General features: G+C 45.9%; 1 protein-coding gene across 1 annotated transcript; it reads right to left on the bottom strand.

Moving 5' to 3' along the window:
• Nucleotides 1-845: 845 nt before the first annotated feature.
• col1a1a (collagen, type I, alpha 1a) lies at nucleotides 846-22,340 on the bottom strand. Its single transcript, XM_014204457.2, has 47 exons — nucleotides 22,036-22,340; nucleotides 19,471-19,662; nucleotides 18,924-18,946; nucleotides 18,640-18,675; nucleotides 17,392-17,484; nucleotides 16,623-16,694; nucleotides 16,044-16,088; nucleotides 15,492-15,545; nucleotides 14,914-14,967; nucleotides 14,674-14,727; nucleotides 14,432-14,485; nucleotides 14,113-14,166; nucleotides 13,966-14,010; nucleotides 13,760-13,813; nucleotides 13,252-13,296; nucleotides 13,050-13,103; nucleotides 12,344-12,442; nucleotides 12,174-12,218; nucleotides 11,900-11,998; nucleotides 11,686-11,739; nucleotides 11,384-11,491; nucleotides 10,649-10,702; nucleotides 10,359-10,457; nucleotides 10,097-10,150; nucleotides 9,876-9,974; nucleotides 9,420-9,527; nucleotides 9,081-9,134; nucleotides 8,912-8,965; nucleotides 8,675-8,719; nucleotides 8,231-8,437; nucleotides 7,827-7,988; nucleotides 7,445-7,498; nucleotides 7,092-7,199; nucleotides 6,641-6,694; nucleotides 6,455-6,508; nucleotides 5,945-6,106; nucleotides 5,666-5,773; nucleotides 5,202-5,363; nucleotides 4,879-4,986; nucleotides 4,594-4,647; nucleotides 4,369-4,476; nucleotides 4,045-4,098; nucleotides 3,799-3,906; nucleotides 3,411-3,693; nucleotides 2,972-3,162; nucleotides 2,597-2,839; nucleotides 846-2,175 (listed from the first exon to the last, which is right to left on the bottom strand). The coding sequence occupies exons 1-47, from the start codon at nucleotides 22,115-22,117 to the stop codon at nucleotides 2,029-2,031; spliced, it is 4,350 nt and encodes a 1,449-aa protein (XP_014059932.1). The 5' UTR covers nucleotides 22,118-22,340; the 3' UTR covers nucleotides 846-2,028.
• Nucleotides 22,341-22,646: the final 306 nt, after the last annotated feature.

Raw genomic sequence — 22,646 nt, 5'->3', positions numbered from 1 at the left:
GTAGCCGCCTACTATGCTACTGCCTGCTGACACAACAGGGTGGACAAACGGGCCCTTTGTAAAGCCAACTCGGGGCTAACTGGTAGAGTAGAGCCCACCTGAATTGTGTGCCACTGAAAGGCAGAGACGGTTAGACTACGGTGCTGGGTCTCCACAACTGAATGCCTATCAGAAAGAATGTCTTACGGATGATTATCCTTTTGTATTTATTTTTCTATTTCGGATTAACTATGCTTGAAACAAATTGGATTTCAATTGTGGAGTGGTTTTGCTTTTGCCGATCGATGCGTAAACATCAATGCGCAAACTGTGGGCACGATAGATTTTGTTGCATACAGGTGTCGGGCACCGCTGCTGTCTCCATGGGCGCGCCAATGTGGACGGTTATGGTCATCACTGGTGGGACAGAATGGAATATCTATTTCAAATCAACCCTGTCGAAAAGACATGAACAGCGTAGGAAAGCCAAATGTCTTGGATATGCATTTTCAAACTGGATTTTGCCCTGAGCGGTTTTAAGTCAGAAAAAGGATTAAACCATTTATCTTATGTTGTAAAGGTAGAGTATTGAAGTATTCCAGCTTCTGTGCTGTGTTTGTACTATTGAACTGTCTATAATACTAACAAAGGCCACCATGTGTTTTTACTTTAGCCTAATAGTTGACATGGACATGGTTCCAACTTAAATGGTACCTAATTCTGCAAAGCATAGAATTTTCAGAGGCAAACATTTGAGATTTTCTTTAATCTTCCTTTCAGTCAAAACAACTGTAACAGGTGCAAGCTGTGCCTCATTCAAGTCCATTGGGCAGTCAGAGAATAGTCAAGATCATGTCTGACAAACATAAGGTAGACCACTTAACATGCTTTATTTCAGCATCCAAAATAATTAAAAACATCTCAAATTTTTATACATATACAAAATAGGTACAGATCCTCTTGTTTTAATCCCCCAACGATGTGTCTGCTTCTCTCATAATTTGATGATATTTCATTTTTTTCTGTGTTCAATTTTTTTCCAAAACCCTTCGCATAAAATAACAAAACAAAAAAACAAAAACAATGGGCGGGGGGGGGGGGAGGGTACTGCTAGAAGCAATTGGACAACAAAAAGGGGGGGGGGGGGATTTCAAAACGAAACAAACAACAACCAAAAAGTGTCAAAAGATGTTTAAAACAAAACAGACAACAAATCCACCTGCTCATTCTACACTAGACAGGACCGTGTGCATCTTAACTACAGTATACCTCTTGCTATACCTCTGTTGCAGAGCTCTTAGCCAACACTTCAACACATCTGTTATGACTGACATCAAGATAATCTGCTAATTTAGCACCTAAAGTCCTGCAAGCAAGAATGACAACATAATAGCACAATTTTGATCACCCTCTATTGTCAGGACCTCATGAAGAATAGCACCTTTTGCAGCTGTTACTTTCAAACATACTTCTGCCGTGTAAAATCTAACCTGGGGTTCACTAACACTGGGTAACGTGGATTTCCTTTTTGAGGTAGCCATAAGATTAAAAAATAAATTGAACCCATGCCTTTAATGCTGCTTTTGTGTGACTTCAGAAGGAACAACAACTGCTTCTCCGGGTGAGTACAACAACAAGACACTTCACTGTCATTTTTAAGATTTATTTGACATCACCTGAAAGTGGTACAAAGCATTTAATTTGTCATTGTCCTTCCGCAGTGGTAAAAAAAAGTCACCTGTATCTGGGATGTATTTTCTGTCAAACTCCAGGGGGGATTTTACACTTTACAAGTATATATTATTTTCTTTTTGCCAGTAAAACCATTGAGTCTTCTAAAGTATCCTCGGTGTTGATGGTGATGGTAATAGTGGTCCCAAAAAAGCTTGATGACACACAACCACTGTCTTCAGAAGTGCAGTTTTAAGCAAGTGGACCATTTGAACGGCCAAATGAAACTCAAGTTTTTTTTAAATGCATAGAAAAAGGTTGAGAGGGATGACTGCTAGAAAAAAAACATACAAACAATTTCAAGTCCAGATTTCTTTTTTACAAGAAGCAGACTGGGCCAACTTCAATGCCAAATTCCTGATTGGGTGCACCAACGTCCATAGGAGCGATGTCAATAATAGGCAGACGGGATGTTTTCGTTGTCTTGTAGTCGATGACTGTCTTGCCCCATGCACCAGTGTGCGACTGTGATGAGAAATGAGATGAAAACGGCACAATCAGAATCCATAGTTGCATTTCCTAATCAATGTAAATCATTCCTTGCCCTCCCCCTTTACCCTTTCAAAAGATGGCTCCTGGAAATACTGAGTTATGAAGAATAACATCTCAGATACTATCACAAAGCCCCTCACATTAAACCCTCATCCGCTTCCAACTAGTGACCCTTGTCCTATACTAACACCATAATCCCAAAAGCCCTTTACAATTTCACCTTAACAAGATTACTGCTGCTCATACCCACAGTCTTACATCAACTACCTCTTCAAGAGGAGAGAATTCTCTCTTGAACCATTCCTGAGAGGAAGGATTCTTTCTAGAACAGTTCCTGAGCGGACCCAGGCTAAGATACAGCAGAGAGTATGTAACAGGAGGAAGGAGGACTCACCGTGCAGCCGTCCTCGGTGACGCTGTATGTGAAGCGGCTGTTGCCCTCGGCTCTGATCTCGATCTCGTTGGAGCCCTGGAGCAGCAGGGACTTCTTGAGGTTGCCGGACTGCTGGTCCATGTAGGCGATGCTGTTCTTGCAGTGGTATGTGATGTTCTGGCTGGCCTCAGTGGCCATAAGGCGCAGGAAGGTCAGCTGGATGTTAACATCCTGAGCGCTGGAACCCTCACTGCCATACTCAAACTGTAGGGGAGAGGAGAAAGAGATGGAGTTAGCATGGTTTGGAGTTAGCATCAAGGACTCATCATCCCAGAGAATGGTGCAATTATGGTCCTCTTTTCTCAACAGCCTAGTTTGTCGCTCCGAGGTTCTCACCTGGAAGCCATCGGTCATTGCCTCGCCGAACCAGACGTGCTTCTTCTCCTTGATGTTCTTGCTGGTGTACCAGCTCTTCTTGGGGATTTCGGCCTCGGTGGGGTAGACGCAGGTCTCGCCGGTCTCCATGTTGCAGTAAACCTTGATGGCATCCTGGGTGCAGCCCTGGTCAGGGTCGATCCAGTACTCGCCTGCATGGAGAGGAGAGTAGATCGCGTCAAGAACATCCAATGTGATTGTTGTTGTTAAGAGACTACACTGACAGCAAGACTCACCAGAAACTAAAAGAGCATGTGTCTACTGAAGACGTCTTTACACCCTATGCTAAAGCTTGACAGAACCAATACAGCTCCATGCTTTCCTCAAAGCCAAACAATTTATTGACTAACGAGGAGCGAGCAACTGTAGTCAAGAATGGGTCTATGACTCTCCAACTCACCGCTCTTCCAGTCGGGGTGGCACATCTTCAGGTCTCTGCAGGTGCGGGCGGGGTTCTTCTTGGTGCCCTCGGGAGAGCGGATGTTCTCAATCTGCTGGCTCAGGCTCTTGAGAGTGGTGTCTACCTCCAGGTCGCGGTCGCGCATCACGTTGGCGTCGTCGGCACGGAAGTGACGGAAGGGATCGGGGGCCTTCTCCTGAGCAGGCTGAGCAATGAAGCCCATGTCGAATCCACCGCCGGGAGGTCCGGGGGGGCCAGGGGGACCGGGAGGGCCAGGGGGTCCCTATAAGTGGAGGAAGCAAAGGACAATCAAGATAGGATGTAAAGAAGAATAAGAGGAGTACAAGGAGCAAAATATATTGATTTTGAAGTGGTTGATGTGACTTACAGAGGGTCCCATCTCTCCAGAGCGACCACGGGGTCCGGGAGGTCCGATGGGGCCGGGCAGACCGCTCATACCATCTTTACCGGCGGCACCAGCAGATCCAGAAGGTCCCTAGTGTAGGGAGAGCCATAACTTAATACGACAGTGTAGACTATCCACATCATATTGTCACCAGAGAAGTGATCCACAGTCAGAACGTTGCTGTGCTGATAGCTGTGTGACCGTTGTCATAATGTGGATCATACTCACTCTAGGTCCAGCGGGGCCAGAGGCTCCAGCAGGTCCTGACTCTCCAGATGGTCCCTATGGGCAGAAACAATAGATTTAGGTGCCTGTTATATCAAACAACAATATTACAGGGAGAAGGTAGATTTTTTTCCCCCCACTTGCTAGGTTTTGTGATATCTCGGCTTCATGCAGAAATATCTCTTCCTTGTGCCTTTTGCGGGCATGTCCGAATCTAGCCATTTATGGTGTACTGCATGTGTATAAAGGGTAGCCATTTCCATTTTTCTGCTGGAGTCACTTGTGTGTCGTTATTATTGTCGATTTGTAATCAGTAGGGGTACTCACGGCGGGGCCAGAGGGTCCCTGCATGCCAGTGAATCCTCTATGTCCCTTCATGCCTCTCTCTCCAGCCTCGCCAGCCTCTCCCTTGTCTCCACGAGCTCCAGCGGGTCCCTGGGTGAGAAAAGGACAGGTGTGTTCAGTATACCCTTTCCTCAGACTCAGAGTGGAAGAGCAGATATAGTATTCATAGTGATGGTTTTATGAATCTGTGATGGAGTATACACGTACAGATGGGCCACGGGGACCAGCAGGGCCAGCAATACCAGCGGGGCCAGCAGGACCCTGAAGAAGAGAGAGAAAGAGATTATGAAAATCAATTCAATTGATAATCCCAACTGGCATGTCCATCAACCCCTTCTACAGCCTTAACTAGTTTGCAATAGGCGGCCATTTTGAGGCCACAACAGTTTAACATACACTAAGGTCTCTGAACATTATTAAGTCTGAATTGCCGCCCAGTTATGTATTCCTCGTCAGTCTAAGAGAGTAATGGTGGAGGATCTGGACACTTACAGACTCTCCACGGTCACCAGACTTTCCAGCAGGGCCGACGGGTCCAGGGGCGCCAGGGGGTCCGGGGGCACCGGAAGCACCAGCAGCACCAGACTCACCACGCTCTCCCTATAGGCAGGACAGACAGGAACAGAGACGGGTCAAGAGAAGATCAAACTCCTGGACATGATCCAATACATTACAGTATGTGATGCCTATTTCAGCCATGCAAGTAGTTGTGTAATGGTGACCAGTGTAGATTGTCTACAGTATACCAACAGGCTGGTTCCCAAAGTGAAGGTTTGAATCTGTCTTGAGGACATGTGTATGAGCATAGCTCTCACCTTGGGTCCAGCAGCACCATCGCGACCAGAAGATCCCTCGTTACCAGGAGTTCCCTCACGACCAGACTCACCAGGTGCTCCAGCCAGTCCAGGGGGTCCCATGGGTCCGGGGGGTCCACGCTCACCAGAGGGGCCTCCAGGTCCCTGCTTGCCAGGCTCTCCCTAAAGCAGGAAACGAAGAACAGGGTTAGACCTCAACCACAACACGAGAGTAACCACTACTGAAGTAGAGCAATGGCGACTCAACTGTATGAATAAGCTACTGCAAGAGCGTCGCACTTGTCGGCTGCCATCTTGGCAGAGATAGCACAGAGGGCATTTAGCATCATTGCGGCAGGCTTGTAGACTATCCAATCACTGCCTTATTGAAAAACTAGGGATATCCACCATGAACTGGGTCTTCTCTGCAAAACCCTAACGGCATTTAACGTGAAGTTCTATAACTAGCTCTCTACAGCACTGACCAGTTGCCCGGGGAGGCCGGGGAAACCGCGCTCGCCTCTCTGTCCAGGCAGACCAACAATACCACGCTGTCCACCAATACCCTGAGGTCCGGGAGTTCCAGCGGGTCCCTGTAGGAGAGAAAGAGAATAGGTCATTGAGGTGTCCCTTTTCTAAAAGTGTCAGATCTAAACTCCAGCAGCGTGTGTTACAGGTGCACTCCAGAAGGAGTATTCGTATTGTTCTGGCTTGTCAGAGTGTTACTTTGTTAGGGTGACGGCCCAAAAAAAAGGGGTACTTACATTGGGACCATCTGCACCAGGCTGTCCCTTCTCTCCCTGGGCACCAGGGGGTCCGGCAGCGCCAAGCTCACCAGGACGACCGGAGGGGCCAGTCTCACCACGGTTACCCTTTTGTCCTTCCTTTCCACCAGGGCCTGGGGGTCCGGGGGGTCCGTTGTTGCCCTGAAAGAAAGAGGAGAGGATGGTTGAGAATGAGACGAGGCTGAAGTTGACCGAATACACCAGTATCAATGGCTGTTATCAATGACAGTATTGTGATCAGCTAAATGCTAAGCTAATGACTAGCTAGATGCTTGTTTGGGCATCCGGCAATGCCGTTATGTCTTGGGTTGGTTGCACAATAACATGTTGTATTGATAGTTGTGCTGTTGTATTGTGGGATTGCTGTTTTAAGCTATTATCGAGCCGTTTGCTTGCTTAGTGTTAGCCTATGGTTATTGACTGGTATACTGATGGAGGAAGGGCATGGTTCAGTGTGAATGGAATGGTGGTAGAGAAAGAAGTACTTACAGATGGGCCGGGAGGTCCGACTCTACCAGCAGCACCAGGGAAACCAGTGGCACCCTACGAAAAGAAAGAGAGGCACTGGTCAACCTAGTGTATCAGATTGGGAAGCATGATACTACTTTACAAACGCTATCTTTTACAGTCAGACAGATGAGAGATGTTGGGAGGATAAGGTACAAAGCTACTTACAGGGGGACCAGCAGCACCACGGGCGCCCTTAGCTCCGGTGTTTCCAGCGGGACCCTGTGTGGATACAGCAGTGCTTTAGTCAGTAAGGAAGAGCAATACAAACATCTCTGTAATACTGTGGTCTTAATACTGTGGTCTTACCGGGTAGACCAATATAACACTACAGCTGAAGTCGCTGATATTACCATTGTAGGGCTATGCTAGTGCCATTCATTTGTGTAATGACTTATCAATAAAGAACTGTATAATAATATGACAGTATATGCCATTTAGCAGATGCTTTAATCTAAAGCGACTTAGTCACGCGTGCATACATTTTACATATGGGTCGTCCCGGGAATCAAACCCACTAGCCTGGTGTTGCAACTGCCATGCTCTACCAATTGAGCTACAGAAGACCATTTAAGATGGTCCAGGGTGGGTACCCAGTGGTCAGTCCCACGTGTTATACCTGAGGTCCAGGGGCTCCAGTAGGTCCAGCAGGTCCCTGGGCACCACCGTCACCCTTGGCACCGTTATCTCCAGCCTCTCCCTTAGCACCAGGCTGACCATCACCACCCTGAAGGAGAAGAGAGAAGAAGTGATTGAGTGAATGTAGAGCAGATTAGTGTGGAGGTTCATCTAGACTGGATGCTATGGTAAGATAAGCCCGTCTCATTTAATGTCAATGAAATCAACTTAGAATCGTCATAGTGTGCAAGATGTTACGAGTCATCATCTTGATTGACAACTGATGTCCATTTTAAATTGGCAACTGATTTCTGTGTGAATTGAGGACAGGTAAAAAGAGGTGTGTGTACTTACAGGAGGCCCAGCGAATCCAGCGGGTCCAGGGGCACCAGACTCACCACGCTCACCCTGGGAGAGGAGAAGGTTAGGGTTAGTCAGGTTAGGAGTGTGTTAAAGGTCGGGGACTAGCATCATATGAGTGTGGGTCAGTTCTTTCTTCTATACACCTTCATTTCTACTTAAGTTTCATTCTTTATTGCTTGCTTTGGTGCTCAGTACGTTCCGGCCCCATTTTAGCTTTTCTTCGTGCATTGTGGCGACGTGGTCTCTATTTGAAGCTTCAAGACTAACTCCCATAGAGAGATGCCTGTGGTGTGGATGCATGGGGAGCTATGTTTTTAGGTCTTTGTGTCATGTCTGTGGTGAGGTGGTAACCGGGTGGGACTGAGGTACTCACAGGTGCACCACGGGCACCAGTAGGGCCACCAGGTCCAGGAGCGCCAGTCTCTCCCTTGTCACCAGGAGAGCCAGCAGGGCCGTTGGGTCCGATGGGGCCAGTCATACCACGGATGCCATCCTTACCACCGGCGCCATCAGCACCCTTGACTCCTTGGTCACCCTGTCGACACAAGAGTAGCTGAATTAGTACTGTTGTGGGTTATTAGGAAGTTGTGGGTTATGCAGATACAGAGACGGATGAGAGCTTTTTTGGACTCAGTCAAGTCCACTGTAATGCAAGTGGAAGTTTGGATGGATGGAGGGTATGCCACTGAGTGCCACAGAAGCATGAAGTCAAGGCCCACTGATGAACATGCATTTAGGCATGGAGGATGATAAGTGAAGGGTGGCACCGGTACTCACTCTGTCTCCCTTCAGACCTGGCAGACCACCAGCACCACGCTCTCCGGGCATTCCCTGCAGGCCAGGGGGTCCCTGGCCACCGGGGGCACCTGCGGCACCAGCCTCTCCCTTAGCACCATCGTTACCAGCAGAGCCTGGAGAGCCACGGGCACCAGCGGGTCCAGATGGGCCAGGGGCACCACGCTCACCGGGGAAACCTCTGTCACCCTGGGGTATGGAGAGAAGAGAGGGCATCAGCTTTGGTTCTGGAGCATCACGTGTATATAAGGTGAAGGATGTTATCGATGCCAATGCTAATGTCTTTAGCCTGGGTCAGCTGGGTGCTAGTCTGTTGCGGCTTCAGCTGTTAGCCGTTGTCTTGCTTGGCTAAGTCGCTAGGCCACAGTGTAGCTGTAGCAGTCCATCACCCAGGAGGTGATGTCATTATTATTCTGGGATACTCACTCTGGATCCAGCGGCACCAGGGGCACCACCCTCACCGGGAAGACCCTAGAGAGAGAGAAGATATTAGAGATTACGACTAGAGATTTGAGATCTGCATTTGTGATGCTCAATGTTCAGCTGTGTCAAGTCCCAAATCTTGACAGGAAGTCAAGTGTCATGTAGTGATGAGTAGCAAGGACAAGGCATGGGGCAGTGAGTGGCAACACCAAAGATGCTGTAGTCCTGCAGTATTCTTACCTGCTCTCCGGGCTTTCCAGTCTCACCAATAGCACCTTGGGGTCCTGGAAGTCCCTGTTATACAAAGAGACAAGTGAGAAACAGGTGAGGTAAGGGTCAGAGGTCCTGAAGTAGGAGGAGGTCTGTGATCGGTCAGATGCTGATAATGTCCCATAGTTCAGTGTTGTACCTGGAATCCAGGGGGGCCACCGGCTCCCTGCTCGCCTCGTTCTCCAGAAGGTCCCTGAGGAGGAGAAGAAGGAGAAGAGTCGGTTAGGAAAATCAGTGTGACCGGCATAATGGTGGGTGCTACACCTTGGTAGGGGATGGGGTTAGCCCCATATCATGTAAGGAAAAACAAACTGAGTGGTTTTGCAGTCTCCTAGGAGATTCCATGCTGGCTTGTATTAGTGATAGTGTTTGTTTGTGTGCAAGTGTGATGCAGTGCGGGTAATGCTGAAGAATGTTGTCCTCAAAGCTTTGGGGAGAATGGGAGTGAAGCATTGTGGGATGCTGGAAGTGTACTTACGGCAGCACCGGGAGCACCAGGAGCACCAACATCACCATCTTTGCCGGGAGCGCCAACAGCACCAACGGGTCCCATGACTCCTCTCTCACCAGGCTTGCCACCCTCACCCTACAGGGGAAGACAAATACCCATTAGCTCATTTCCCATCAGAGAGCAATTCTGGATACTGAAACCTAGGTTTTAGGCTATGGACAACTTTGTCATACATTGTAGTGAAGACTGCTGAGGTGAGAACGGCTCATAGTAATGGCTGGAATGGAGTCAATGGAATCAACCACATATGTTTGATACCATTCCATTGACTCCATTCCACCCCATTATTATAAGCCTTCCTCCCCTCAACAGCCTCCACTGGTATACATTGTGTTACCTCTCAATTTCAGAGCTCATTTCTCGAATTGGCCCGTAAATGATTGTGCCCGAATAAGAGCAGCGCGAGAGAGAAGGGTTACTCACTGCGGCTCCCTTAGGTCCGGGGAATCCCATGACTCCGGGCTGGCCTCTGGCTCCAACGGGGCCGGGAGGTCCGGGGCGACCATCTTGACCACCGGCACCGGGGGGGGACCACAGAATTAGTAGCATAGGTTTCATTCTCATCAGTGTCTCTCGCTTCAGTGTCTCAGTGTCGTTTAATTGATGTTGTGAGGGTCAGGTGAATCTGTAGCTGAGGAACTTACAGAGGGGCCAGTCTTGCCATCGGGACCAGGGCTGCCAGGGCTACCAGTCATACCCTAGAGATGGGGGGGGGCAAAGGTCAGGCACATAACAACCGTAACGTAAGCACATAACATAGGCAGCATACACATCTTGACATGCCATATTAACATGAATATATGGGTTTCATTTTTATAGTATCTATTAGTTGTTGAATAATTATCCAACAATGATAGAGTAAAACACATGTCCTGTGATCTGAGACCAGTCCCCTGTCTAACTCACCTTGGATCCAGGCATACCAGGCTCGCCGTTGCGGCCAGGCTCACCAGTGTTACCCTTAGCTCCAGCAACTCCAGCACCACCACGCTCACCAGGGCCACCCTATTATGGAGGGAGAGAGAGAGAGAGATGGAAAGAGAAGGGTGGAGAGAGGAGTTTGCTGTACTTAGCTAGTGGCCATAGCATGTAGCAACGTTTGGAGGTGCACTGTGGTGTATACATTTGAACATGTGTGTATGTGTGTCTGTTCCACGTATATGTGTGTGTGTGTGTGTGTGTGTGTGTGTAGTCACCTTGGGGCCAGCAGCTCCATCAGAACCAGGGAAACCACGGCTACCAGGGGCACCCTGTAGGGGGCGACAAACACAACACAGGTCAATACCACAACACTGTCTGTCACTCCGTCAGTACCACAACAGTAACACAACCATTCAGTAACATTACTGCTCAGCAATCACAGCCCTCTGGTGGCCAAATTAGGTTATGAGCTAGCTATTGGTTCCAAAAAGAGATAAGCATTCATAAGTCAATGTGATTATTTATGTGACGGAGTAGTGGTATAGATATCATCGTTGTGTATGCATGTGCCAGTACTAGCTGTACTGTGAGGAAGTAAGCAATGTATAAAAAGACAAATGTCCAAGTTCTTGTATAGCACTCTCCTACTGACCCAGTTCCTATAGTTGATTTAAAGCATTATATTGGATGGTTCAAATTATATCATTTTGATGGGTATGAGGCAGTAACGCAATGGTGGTTCTTTGGAATAGGAAAACAGTGGAGCAAAAGTATTGTGGATTTGGAGGACTACAACACAGTTTAATGAGGCGGGGGGGGGGCTATTCTAAAAGTAGGAGATAGGAGGACAGTGAAATGGAGATATTGGTCAACAGATTCTAGTTCCGTTATTATAGCATACTTTCCTCCTCTCTCTCTCTCCTAAAGAGAAGGGGAAGGGGGGAACGCATGTAAAGGACAGGAGAACAGTATGATGAAGAGGGGACACTGTGACTATCTGGGGTACTTACGCGCTCGCCGGGGGCTCCACGGGCACCAGCACTACCGGGCTCACCACGGCCTCCTCTCTTGCCTTCCTCACCAGCAGGGCCGGCGGGTCCCTGGACTCCAGCGGGGCCCTGGGTAATGGAGAAACAAGATGAAGGTCAGAGAAATGGAGGGCGGCAAGGCATTGTGCTGAGATGTGGATCAGTACAGTGGTAGAGTTCAGACACATACGGACTGCTGACTGAGTATGTGCGTACAGAGTACGTGCTATGGGTGACTTGGTGGATCGTATTTGACCAAAGAGGAAGTCAAAAGGTGTACTTACAGACTCTCCCTTAGCACCAGCCTCTCCCTTGGCTCCAGTAGCACCAACCTCACCCTAGGTTGAAGAAACAACAAACATCATTATCAGAATCCACACTCAATGGTCTGTGCATTCTGACCAAGTTATAACATCAACATAAATTAAGATAACATATATTTATTTAAAAAATGTTGTACAATATCTAGTGATGGAAGTCAGAGAGAGCTGGACTTACAGTGTTACCCTTGGGTCCGGGAGCTCCACCAGCACCCTGGGGTCCGGGGGGTCCACGGGGTCCAGGGAAGCCAGGAGCGCCAGCAATACCAGAAGAACCCTGGAGGAGGCAGCAGAGAGACAATCATTATACTTCCTGGATTCATCACCACTGAGTGACCAGTCAGTGACAACAATATTGGTTATTTCCAAAGTTGAACTAACAAATACCAAGACAAACCAATGACAACTAAAATGGCTAGTTCAGTGAGGAGTGGGGTGAGGTGTATACTCACAGGGGCACCCTTGGTACCGGGGTTTCCATCAGCACCGTTGTTTCCCTACAAGAGATACAAACCAACGGGTTAGAGGGGAACGTCTCTCACAAGGATAGCAAATTTGACTTAAAGTCTGCAACACAGTCCAGGGGTGTGTTTCACTAGAGGTTTCTAAAGCTGAGACTCACAGCAGGGCCAGCAGCGCCAGCGGGTCCGGGGTTACCAGCCTCTCCACGGGATCCCTGGGGTCCCTCGCCACCACGAGCTCCCTGGGCACCAACCTCTCCCTGTTGGGGTGAAGATAGGTCAGGGAAAGAACCTGGAACTAATATTGTACTAGTACTACCTTAAGTACTACCCTACACAAGTACTACTCTAGTAGTACTACTGCTACCAAGTGAAGTACTACTGTACTAGTACTGTACTACCCTACTCCCTAGTACTTCCTTATGGTAGTACTGTACTATGCTGCCATTCAATTAAATGATGTCCACATCATGACCCCATATAAATCAATGTGACCTCTGAACCCACATGACCCCTGTAGTGGACAGCTTGGCAGCGCGAGCTCATTACAGTGATCCATGAAGACATTACAGCAAGACTGTTCTGCAGTCAGAGGGTTATTTCTTCTCATAGTCACCCTTCAGATAAGCACCAACCCAACAGTTGTTCTATAAAAGAAAGAGGATGATTCGTCACTTGGGGCCGATGTAGTTAGCCGCCTTTTTTGTGCTAGAATGGATGTAATGTATGTTTTTATCTCATCTACCTCTCCAAATACTGCCCCCTGGGAAAGAGCTAGAGGTGAGGGTAGAGGGTGGAGGATAGACAGTAAGAAGGTAGGAGGTATACAGGTGTGTGAACACGGATAGGTGCAAGTTGACATCTTACCTTGGCTCCAGGGCCACCGGGGAAACCAGGGGCACCAGCGGGGCCAGTGGGGCCCTAGAATACAAGAAAACAAGAGAGAGAGAGAGGAATGAGTTACAGTCTAAATGATGAATACTGCATAAGTGTGCTTGTGTACCAATATGTTTCTGTTGATGGTTGTGTACTGTTTATGTGTGAATAGATAGCTGGCGTTAGTACTTACAGGAGGACCAGCAGCACCAGCAGCACCATCGTTACCACGAGCACCCTGCAGGAGAGAAAGAGGCACAACAGGGTCAGATGCAACTAGCTATCAGCCTTCAGGGTCCAATATGGCTAAACTATAAACAACAATTGTAAACAAACAAAATGGCTGACCCTTCAATGTCAGAATCCAACATGACACTGTAAAACTAAATAACTGACATACTGAATTGTAAGAACATGTGAAAGATGGCTTCCTACTGAAGCCAGTATACAAGGCTTATGTTCCACAATATAGGGCATTCAAGTAAATCAGGTTGTGAGGCCTTTTGTAGATTGAGAGCAAGAATGGTTGTTTCCAACAAATTAGCCCTGGACTGATCAGTAAAACATCTGAAATATGCAAAACGCTTGGGAAACGTGATGACCCTTGAGCTACAGGAATAGTGTCTCTCACAACTATGTTGTGATGGTGATAGTGCACCCCTTGTTTATGGTTACAGGGGGTGGTTTTGGGGTTGACTTACAGCAGCTCCGTTGGGACCAGCACGGCCTCTCTCACCAGGCAGACCACGGGGTCCCTAAAAGAGAGGGACAGATATTGGCACGGTAAGTAATCATGGCTGCCATTCACATTACTACTGTATTGCAGAATGCTAAAAATGAGTGTGATCTTCTCTCGACACTCATTTTATTGTGTAGGACTGTTGAGAAAATGGAGGGTGGGACTCACCATGGCTCCAGCGGCTCCGTTCTCACCGGATGCACCAGCCTCTCCCTGAGGAAGGACAAACAGACAGGTCAGTGAATGGGGGATGAGAGAGGGGAATTATGTGTGATTTCAACATTAGTAGGAGAGATGGAGGAGAAGGGGTCTCACCTTGGGTCCGGCAGGGCCAGACTCCCCCTTAGCTCCATCAAGACCGCTGAATCCCTAGAGAAGGAAGTAGAGAGAGATAGAGGAGAGAGAGAGAGAGAGAGAGAGATGGAGGACAATATTAGAGGAGAGGAAAACAGGGCAGATTGTATTGCTGCTATTTGGGAAGTATAGGCTGATGTTGCCACCAGACACTGGTCCAAGATCAGTTTAGCGTGCATCCCCTTCATGATTAAGTTTAGGCATAGGGCTGTTTAGCGGATCCTGGATCTGTTCTGGAGAGCAACTTCTACCAAGACAGTTTGGGGGTGTGGTGACTCACTCTGTGTCCCTTGATGCCGGGAAGGCCGGGGGTTCCGGGGAAGCCACGAGCTCCCTGGAGAGAGAGAAAGAAAGAGAAAAAAAAATAACGGGACATGTTATCAGTGCAGTTGATGGCTTAATATTCCTTGAAGTATATGAGATGTCTCATGGTGTCTGACTATTAGGTGCTATCGCTCTTGAGACTAATGTTCTAGAGTGAGTGTATGGATGGAGCAACATTACAATGACATTGCGACTCACCTGTGGGCCGGAAGCTCCACGCTCACCGGGGCGACCAGGCTTGCCAGACTCACCCTGGATGGGAGTAGAGGAGGGTAGGAAGGAAGGAAGGAAGGAAGGAGTGGGATGGAGAGGAGGAGACAAATTAAGGAATAAATTATGATCCAAATCCATCCCCTTTATGAATATCTTACCCAGAAATTGTCCTGGGACATAGATGGTAAATGGTCGATTTTAATTATGGATATCTTGGTGACTTACATCATCTCCGTTCTTGCCAGGGGGACCAGCAGGACCACGGGGGCCCATGGGACCCTGTAAGAGATAAACCACTGGGTGAGAAGGCTGTGTATGTGTGTGTGTGAGAGAGAGTTATCTTGATATGAGAAATATCATTACAATTTGTCAGTGATGGAAATAATCTAGGATCATTTGTCATTAATCTAGAAACTTGATTACCTAATAGGTAGTTAAATCAAAATACTATTGGAAGGTGGAGATGGGGGTCTGTGTTGTGTGTGTGTGTGTGGGGGGGGGGTACATTAACATACATTGGTGACCCTGTGACCTTAGTTGACTCCATTCTAAGCATCAGGATAGAGCAAGAACTATGCAGCAGGTAATGGGTGGTTTAGTAGTCTGGAGGTTGTTTGGAAGTAGTTTTTTAAGTGTAGTTATTGTATGTTGAGCTATTTTTCTGCTTTTTGGCTTTGTATTGCCCTGCAGAATATGGCGTAGAATTTAGCTCAAAGTGTGTGTTTATGAGGGATTCAGATACTGAGGTGATGTTGAGATGGTGGCGAATCATTTTCCGGAATATTCCGGAACGAGATACTCACAGAAGAACCAGCCTCACCAGGCTCACCAGGGGGGCCAGTGAAACCCTGAGGTCCCTATAGGGGGAGACAAAGAGATAATGTCAGACTTTGATGTTCATTCATTCCAAAAAAAAAAAAAAACATTGTTTAGTTTTGTTGACAATGGGCAATAAGTCCTGTGGGTAAAACATTCCCACGGTCATTATAGTTATCAAAGACTGAAACTGAATGTAAAAAAAAAAAAGGAGAAAAAAAAGCAATAGAAATGGTCAACTAAGTAAAGCCAATGACAGACTAGCAGCTTACTAAAATGGAAATAAAATGACAAGATCTAAACAGACACTAAATAGAAGTGGTCAGGAACCTATTAAATTAAACTAAGTTAACATACAGCCATATATGCTTAAAAAAAACACACCTACAATTAAACAACTCGAGAGCGACTTCAACTCCCATCATGCAATTCACCTAGAGTCATAAACTGACCTCTTTTTGACCTTTGACCCGAGGTCTCTTCCCCTACATGACAAATGTCACTTAAACAGCTAGAACACAAAGGGAAGGGATACTTACACTTGAACCAGGAGGTCCAGGGGGACCACGAGGACCCATGGGGCCCTGTCAATCAAAAGGAAGAGAAACGATCAGTAAATTATTGACCAATCACATCAGTCTTCCCATTAGAATATAGAAGGAGCCAACGGACCAAAGGATCAACCAAAGGTTGGGTGGACGAGGGTTAAAGTCCTCCCAAAGTATACATTCTAACGCCCAACAGTCGCACCATGAAGAGTGATATTAGAATAGTGGTATCAGTAACCTTTCAAGGCATCTACACAGTGGTAACAGGGGAATTGATGCTATTATTGAAGTGACAAAGTAGGAAGAGTCAAAGGTTATGCAGATATCTCAAACATGTAATGCATGGTGTTAGTCGTTTATGGAAGTACATAAGACATCAAAATATCATTTTTTTTTAATGGGATAGTATTTGTTGTTACATATGGAGTATCACAGAGGCCAATTTGCAGGACTTCTGCTGAGCAAAAGTCTCTCATGGCCATAGTTTTTGGTAGTGTCTATACACAAAACAGATACCACGAGTGAGTGATGCTACTAGGCCAACAGGCTCTGTGTAGTTTTTGCCCGTACCATGGGGCCGGGCATGGACATGCCACCGCCGCTCTTCTCATCAAAACCACCAGACATCTGAGGGGAGAAGTTCTATAGGGAGACACAAGGTAGAGAGAGAAGATGTGTTACAGTCAGTCAGTATTGGGAATCATGAGAAAATTACAGTGATCTCGACATACAGCATATGGATGGGCCTAACACAGCTAGAGAATGCAAGGCACTAGGCCTGTCCATATCAATGACAGATCTGTTCATATCATATTACATATCTACAGGGTGACTACCTCTCTGGCCTTTCCTAGCTGTCCACTCCTGGCTGGGCGCTGTCCACCTGCCCTGGTGCTGAAATACAGACTGCACTGCACTCTAACCAGAATAGCTTAGCATCACACCTCCCGTGCTCTTGCCTCTACTCTTTTGGGTGGTATATCATTATGATTTGGAGATTTCCATTCTGAATAGACTAGCACAATAGTTCCTGTTGTATTCACTGTGCAAACACTGTATTTGGAGCCTGTCCAGACTATAAGGAGATCAGTGAGGTTAAGATATGTGACATCATAAGAGGGTGTTGGTGTGTTCCTCACCCAGCTGTCAGAGTTAGCCACTTTCTCCCATTTCTTTAAATCTAAGTTACTAACCCCCAACAGAAGCTGCCCCTAATCTCTGATCTAGGATCAGTTTCCTCTGTATAACGCATAACCTTTTAATCATTTGACCTTGGTCAAAGCTGACTCTGGTTCAGTGCTAAGTAGGCTAAACGTCCATCTTGGCCTGAGATACTTACTCCGCCAAGACCAGGGGGTCCAGGGGGGCCTGGGGGTCCAGGAAGGCCGGGCTGGCCGGGAATACCATCGTTGCCGGGGAAACCAGCAGGTCCCTGCAGTAGAGACAAGAGAGAGAAGCTGGTTAGTGATGAACTATCACAGAGACATAGTAGTAGTCATTGAATATAGAAAAGGGCTTCGTTATTATCTATGGGAGATAAGGCATCAGTGAAGAGTGACAAGGGAAAAGCTAACATAGGCCTTGGGGTTGGGGTGAACTCAAGGCATATTGGCCCCTAATATAATACAAGCAAATTGATGGGTCAAATCTGTAATACCTTCAGATTACTTTTACATTAGTCGAGTTATCTACCTGTCCTTCCATACATCAATCTATCTATTTGTTCATTCAACTGTAAAAGTATCTTCCAGTCTGTCCATCCATCCAATTGATCGGAGATAAAATTACACGCATGGTCTCACTTACAAGACAATCCCAAGTACCTTAAGTCATAAAGATTGTAACACTACACTGTGCCCACTTCAAGTATTTGGTTAGGGCCAACCAGTCACTGTCCCAGATATTGTGAGAACCACATTATTCTTCAAATTAATTTGAAATGGAGTAGAACTATTCAAGGTAAGAAATTGTATTTCTAGTTCAATAAATGCACAATATATCTGCATATGCCGGCCCAATACAAATCCACACATATCTCAAAATACTAGTCACCAAATGGGTATCTAGACAGGTTGGGCTTGGATGAAGTAAAACATTTATACCAATTGAAAAATATGAATTGAGATTTAAATAATGAAGATAGTGGTCGACTATTTAGCTCTACTAGTAAACTCCAAAGACTCTGGATGTACATGTTTATCCATTGCAATCGATTATAATCTAACCTCATGTCAGACATTACCAACATAAAAACAGAATCTACTAATAGCTAATATCTTGTAGGCCAAAACTCTGCTATGAGTATTACGAGCTAGTACAACAGTCATTATGAGTGATATGTGCAAGATGCTAGGCCTGTCCTTTAAAACTGAGACAAGAGGCACACAAGTACAAAAAGACACCAGAACATAAGGGCCAAATCCTAACTTGGGATACAGGTGCAAACCTTTAACGTCCACACACCTCTATCAATGGAGGATTAGTGAAAGACTGTGATTTTAAGTTTTGCATGAATCTCATGTTTGTTAGGTTTTGGCCCCCAGGAAGTGAATACAAAGCATGATAGGAATAAGGAAGTGAAACGTACTGGCTCTCCCTTGGCTCCGCGATCACCCTGGGGTCCCTATTTGATGGGGAAATAGTAGCATTAGGTTATGGTTGTAATTTAAGATGTGGTTCTTATTGTGATATGGCCTTACTAGTTTTGCAGTGCAAGATAAAATAGTTTTGTTGCAATGATGTGTTTATAATGAATCAACAATAAAAAAATACATGTAAAGTACACTTTAAACGTTAACAATAATAGCAAATGTAATTATAATAGCCTTATCTAATAGTTAATAACAATAAGGATCGTAATATCATATTTACCTCAACCTTTGGCTCCTGGAAGCCTATGGTAGCAACAGAGAAACAACAATTAGATTAAAATGTGAAATATCTGAAATAGCCTGAACAGTAAACAAATACAAATATTTGTAGGGTGCATTTAAATTGTACATAAGGCCTACTGTGTTATTAGATTTAGAACTAATAGGGGCCTACAATGTCTGAACTAGGCCTAATGAAAATGTACACAAATGGCCAATTTGAGACTAGGTCAAAGTTGAAAGGAAGGCCAGAGGTAGTTAGGAGGTGGCAGTGGCACCAGACTGGACATGCGCATTATATGTGCCTGAAGCACTGAATAGTATCCCATCTCATTTCGGAGGAAAAGGGGAAAAAATGACTGGTGTGATTAGAATAAAAGGTAAATCCAAGTTAATTCCTCGTTGGCCATCCATAAAATGCTGTCCAACCCCTTAAAAGTAAAAGCCGAACAGTCCCTCTGGGGCCTCGAAAAACGTGTCAAAACGGATTCTGAGAGTGCCTGCGCCTGTAACGTAAACCTCGTTGCGTCGGGAGGAAATCGGCGTACCGTCGTCGGGGCAGATGGGGCAGCATTCGTCGTGGGGGATCACTGGATTGGGGCAGTCGGATGTGTCCTCACAGATAACTTCGTCGCACATGACGGTGCCGCTATCGCACACGCAGATCTGGCATGGCTCGGGTTTCCAGACATCTCTGTCGTTGTAGAATTGACCGTCCAACGTACAGCTGCCGGCGGTGCCTGAGAAAGATGCAGAGATGAAATAGTTTAGATCGCTTGCATCCAATGTCGACCTAGAAGGCACGGATGCCCATGTGATGACGCTTTGACCAGGTGATGCATACGAAAATGTATGTACTCACCAAGTCCCTCTGGATAAGAGTGTCTGGTAAATCAGCATTTCCTAACTCCAGTCCTTGATCACCCCCACAGTACACCTTTTTGTTGTAGCCCCAGACAAGCTCACCTAATTCAACTTGTCAACTAACATTAATCATTAAGCCCTCATCAAGTTAATTCAGGTGAGTTTGTCAGCGGCAACAACAAAAATGTGTGCTGTCGGTGGTACTCTAGGACTGGAGTTAAGAAACGCTGTGCTAAATGACAAATGTATTTGTAATGCCTTGATTGGAATGAACAACAGGACAGAAGGCCTGGCAAACGATTAAAGTAAGGCCTATTTCCTACATTTATGTTGACAAATATTGTTGAAATGTAAAATAGGGGTGGGTATAATTTGTGGTACGTTCCAACAGGAATATGTTACAAAAACTTCGTAAATAACAAGGTTGCCAACAAACAACGTTTTCACTCAGTACGTTTATTCCGAAAAATGTCTGTCCTCACTCTGGTAGCCTATGGCCAAACATTAAGAATAAGCAACATGGTGAGTTGATGCCTATTCGGCAGCTAGTTAGCTAAGTGAATTGATCATGCTACTTTGTATGCGTTGTCTTTTGGCATCCTTGTACATGACGACGTTTTTGGAACAGATTCCTGTTATAACGTTCGACAAATTATACCAACCCGCAAAATAGTAAGCCCTGAGGGGTATACTACTACAAAGTAGGATCAATTAGTTACCCGGATAACTTGCCTAAAAAATCTGAAATAACTTATTGATTTTCTGCATCATTAAGAAAATAATAAGTAGTTGTTTATTTTAAAGTTAGATGGCTAACTAATTGATCCGTCTTTGTAGTATAATCATCAGGCTTGACTACCTCTGAAAATTCGTTTTGAGCTTGTTTATTTATTGTTGGATATCAAACCAGACATTGCATTCCCAAAGTAAGCCCAGCTAGCGCTCTAACTAGGCCTAAATAGCCAATATTATATTGTATTGATGGCGAATTTGTGATCTTCGTTTAGCCGTGGGCCCGACTACCTGTGTCCAAACCAACAATGTTGGTCCACAGGAGTTGCTACAATTTGACTGTAGAGGGCGAAACAGTCAGTGGAAAAGGTCCACGTCGTCAATGCTGTCCTCCAAACGCTGCTGAAATAACTAAAAACTGTCGGTTTGGCAACCACCCGCGTTTATACCTCAGTGGAAAGTTTCCGAAGTCTGAATGTGTTTTCAATTATTCAAAAAATGAAAGGGGATGGTAGGGGGCGCATTGAAAACATTTAAATGTTGGTGGAATTGCATGTCAGAACCACATGGTGGCGCTACAGGGCCGTAGAGCGAATTTGCACATCTGTACGCCCTAGATGCAACTAGAAACCCTATACTCAAGTGTTTGGTGACACCATACATCCAATAACTTTAAAACGGATTTTGTAGTTTGTCTATAGGTAATGCATTTAGGTTCTTATACTTTATATCTATTTGAATACACTTTTTGTAAGTAGTTACCTGTGCCAAATAACTGCGCTTGAAACTATTCAAGGGAAGTTGCGCATGATGATGCTTTGTCCTCTCCTTCAACATTTAGGTCACCGTATTCTTTCCACAAACGTAAAAATATAGCCTACCTGTGATGAATGACTGTATACATTCCATTTAGAAAAACTCGAGGTTTAAGATTACCATGGTTCAGGAATGACCCTGCTCCTTTTCTACATGGCTGACATTTATGCCTCAGGCTACGAATTATTGCTCCATAACCAACTGAATAACTTTATTTCCAGACTGAGCCATATAGGCCCGTTCAATTCCACTCAGTCCAATGGGCAGAGAGTTGGCATGCCATGTCGCCTTCCCCTCTATCCCTTACATGCGTTCAAATATTTCCAGCTGTTAAAATGTACCTCCAGGGCATCAAATAACGAGTGGAAGGGAAAGCCTTGGAACCTGTACCAACTCGTTCCAAAGGCACGCGCAGTCACGCGTGAGAAGGCCCACAAGCAATGACGCGCATACACTCTGCTCAAGCTGCAAGAGAGGCTATCCTTATGAATCCCACAACAACAAAAACATTTAACCAGTCAATAAACATTTACCACAGATAAATATAAATGTATCCTAATATATCTGAATGGCTCAGTCATCACCAAACCTTTTTCCTATTAAAACCACCTTTCTCTTTCAACCCAGTCTTTCCATATCAACATCGTTAAGACAATAGATACCATACCAGAGGCAAGGATAGACTAAAAAGAGACACTTACGATCGTCCTCGCCTTGTCCTCTTGCCAAAAGCACTGTTGCGCTGAGCAACAGCGCTAACCGAATATCCACAAAGCTGAACATGTCTAAATATTAGACATGTAGACTCTTTGAGGCGAGGGGGGAAGTTATATTTTCCGTTAGACTCCAATCATACAAGTAGGGTCCGGTTCTCTGTATTTCCAATCCAGACCCCGCAGAAAACTCCCTACTGCCTACATAAACTTTTTGCCCTGCCTTTTATATTCCAAACTTTTGGGGAGGTGCTGGCCACACCAGAAATCTCCAGCATGCTCATGTTCATTAAAAGAAAGTTCCTCCTTCCATCAGTACAAAGGGGGTGTCGTAGGCACATTTTTCACCTTGAAGTCTCAGGAAACTTGATCTTTCTATAAAAGGTGGAGGTTTTGTAAAAAAAACTCCCCTATCCCGGCTTAGACAGACAACAGGCCATGGCATCTCCAAAAGTCTATTGGCGAGGAGGGCCCGGATAGCGAGCTCACTGTCGGTAGATTCTTCAAGGTTGCAATTAAATAGAAACGAGCTGTGCACAGAAAATGGATTTAAATTATGTTGCTTACCCCACTTGTGTGTTTCCAGGCAGATGTTACTT

Source organism: Salmo salar, chromosome ssa06, assembly GCF_905237065.1.
Source record: "Salmo salar chromosome ssa06, Ssal_v3.1, whole genome shotgun sequence".
Lineage (NCBI taxonomy): Eukaryota > Metazoa > Chordata > Actinopteri > Salmoniformes > Salmonidae > Salmo > Salmo salar.
Note: the sequence above shows the minus strand (reverse complement) of the source record. Positions and strands in the feature narration are given on the sequence as shown.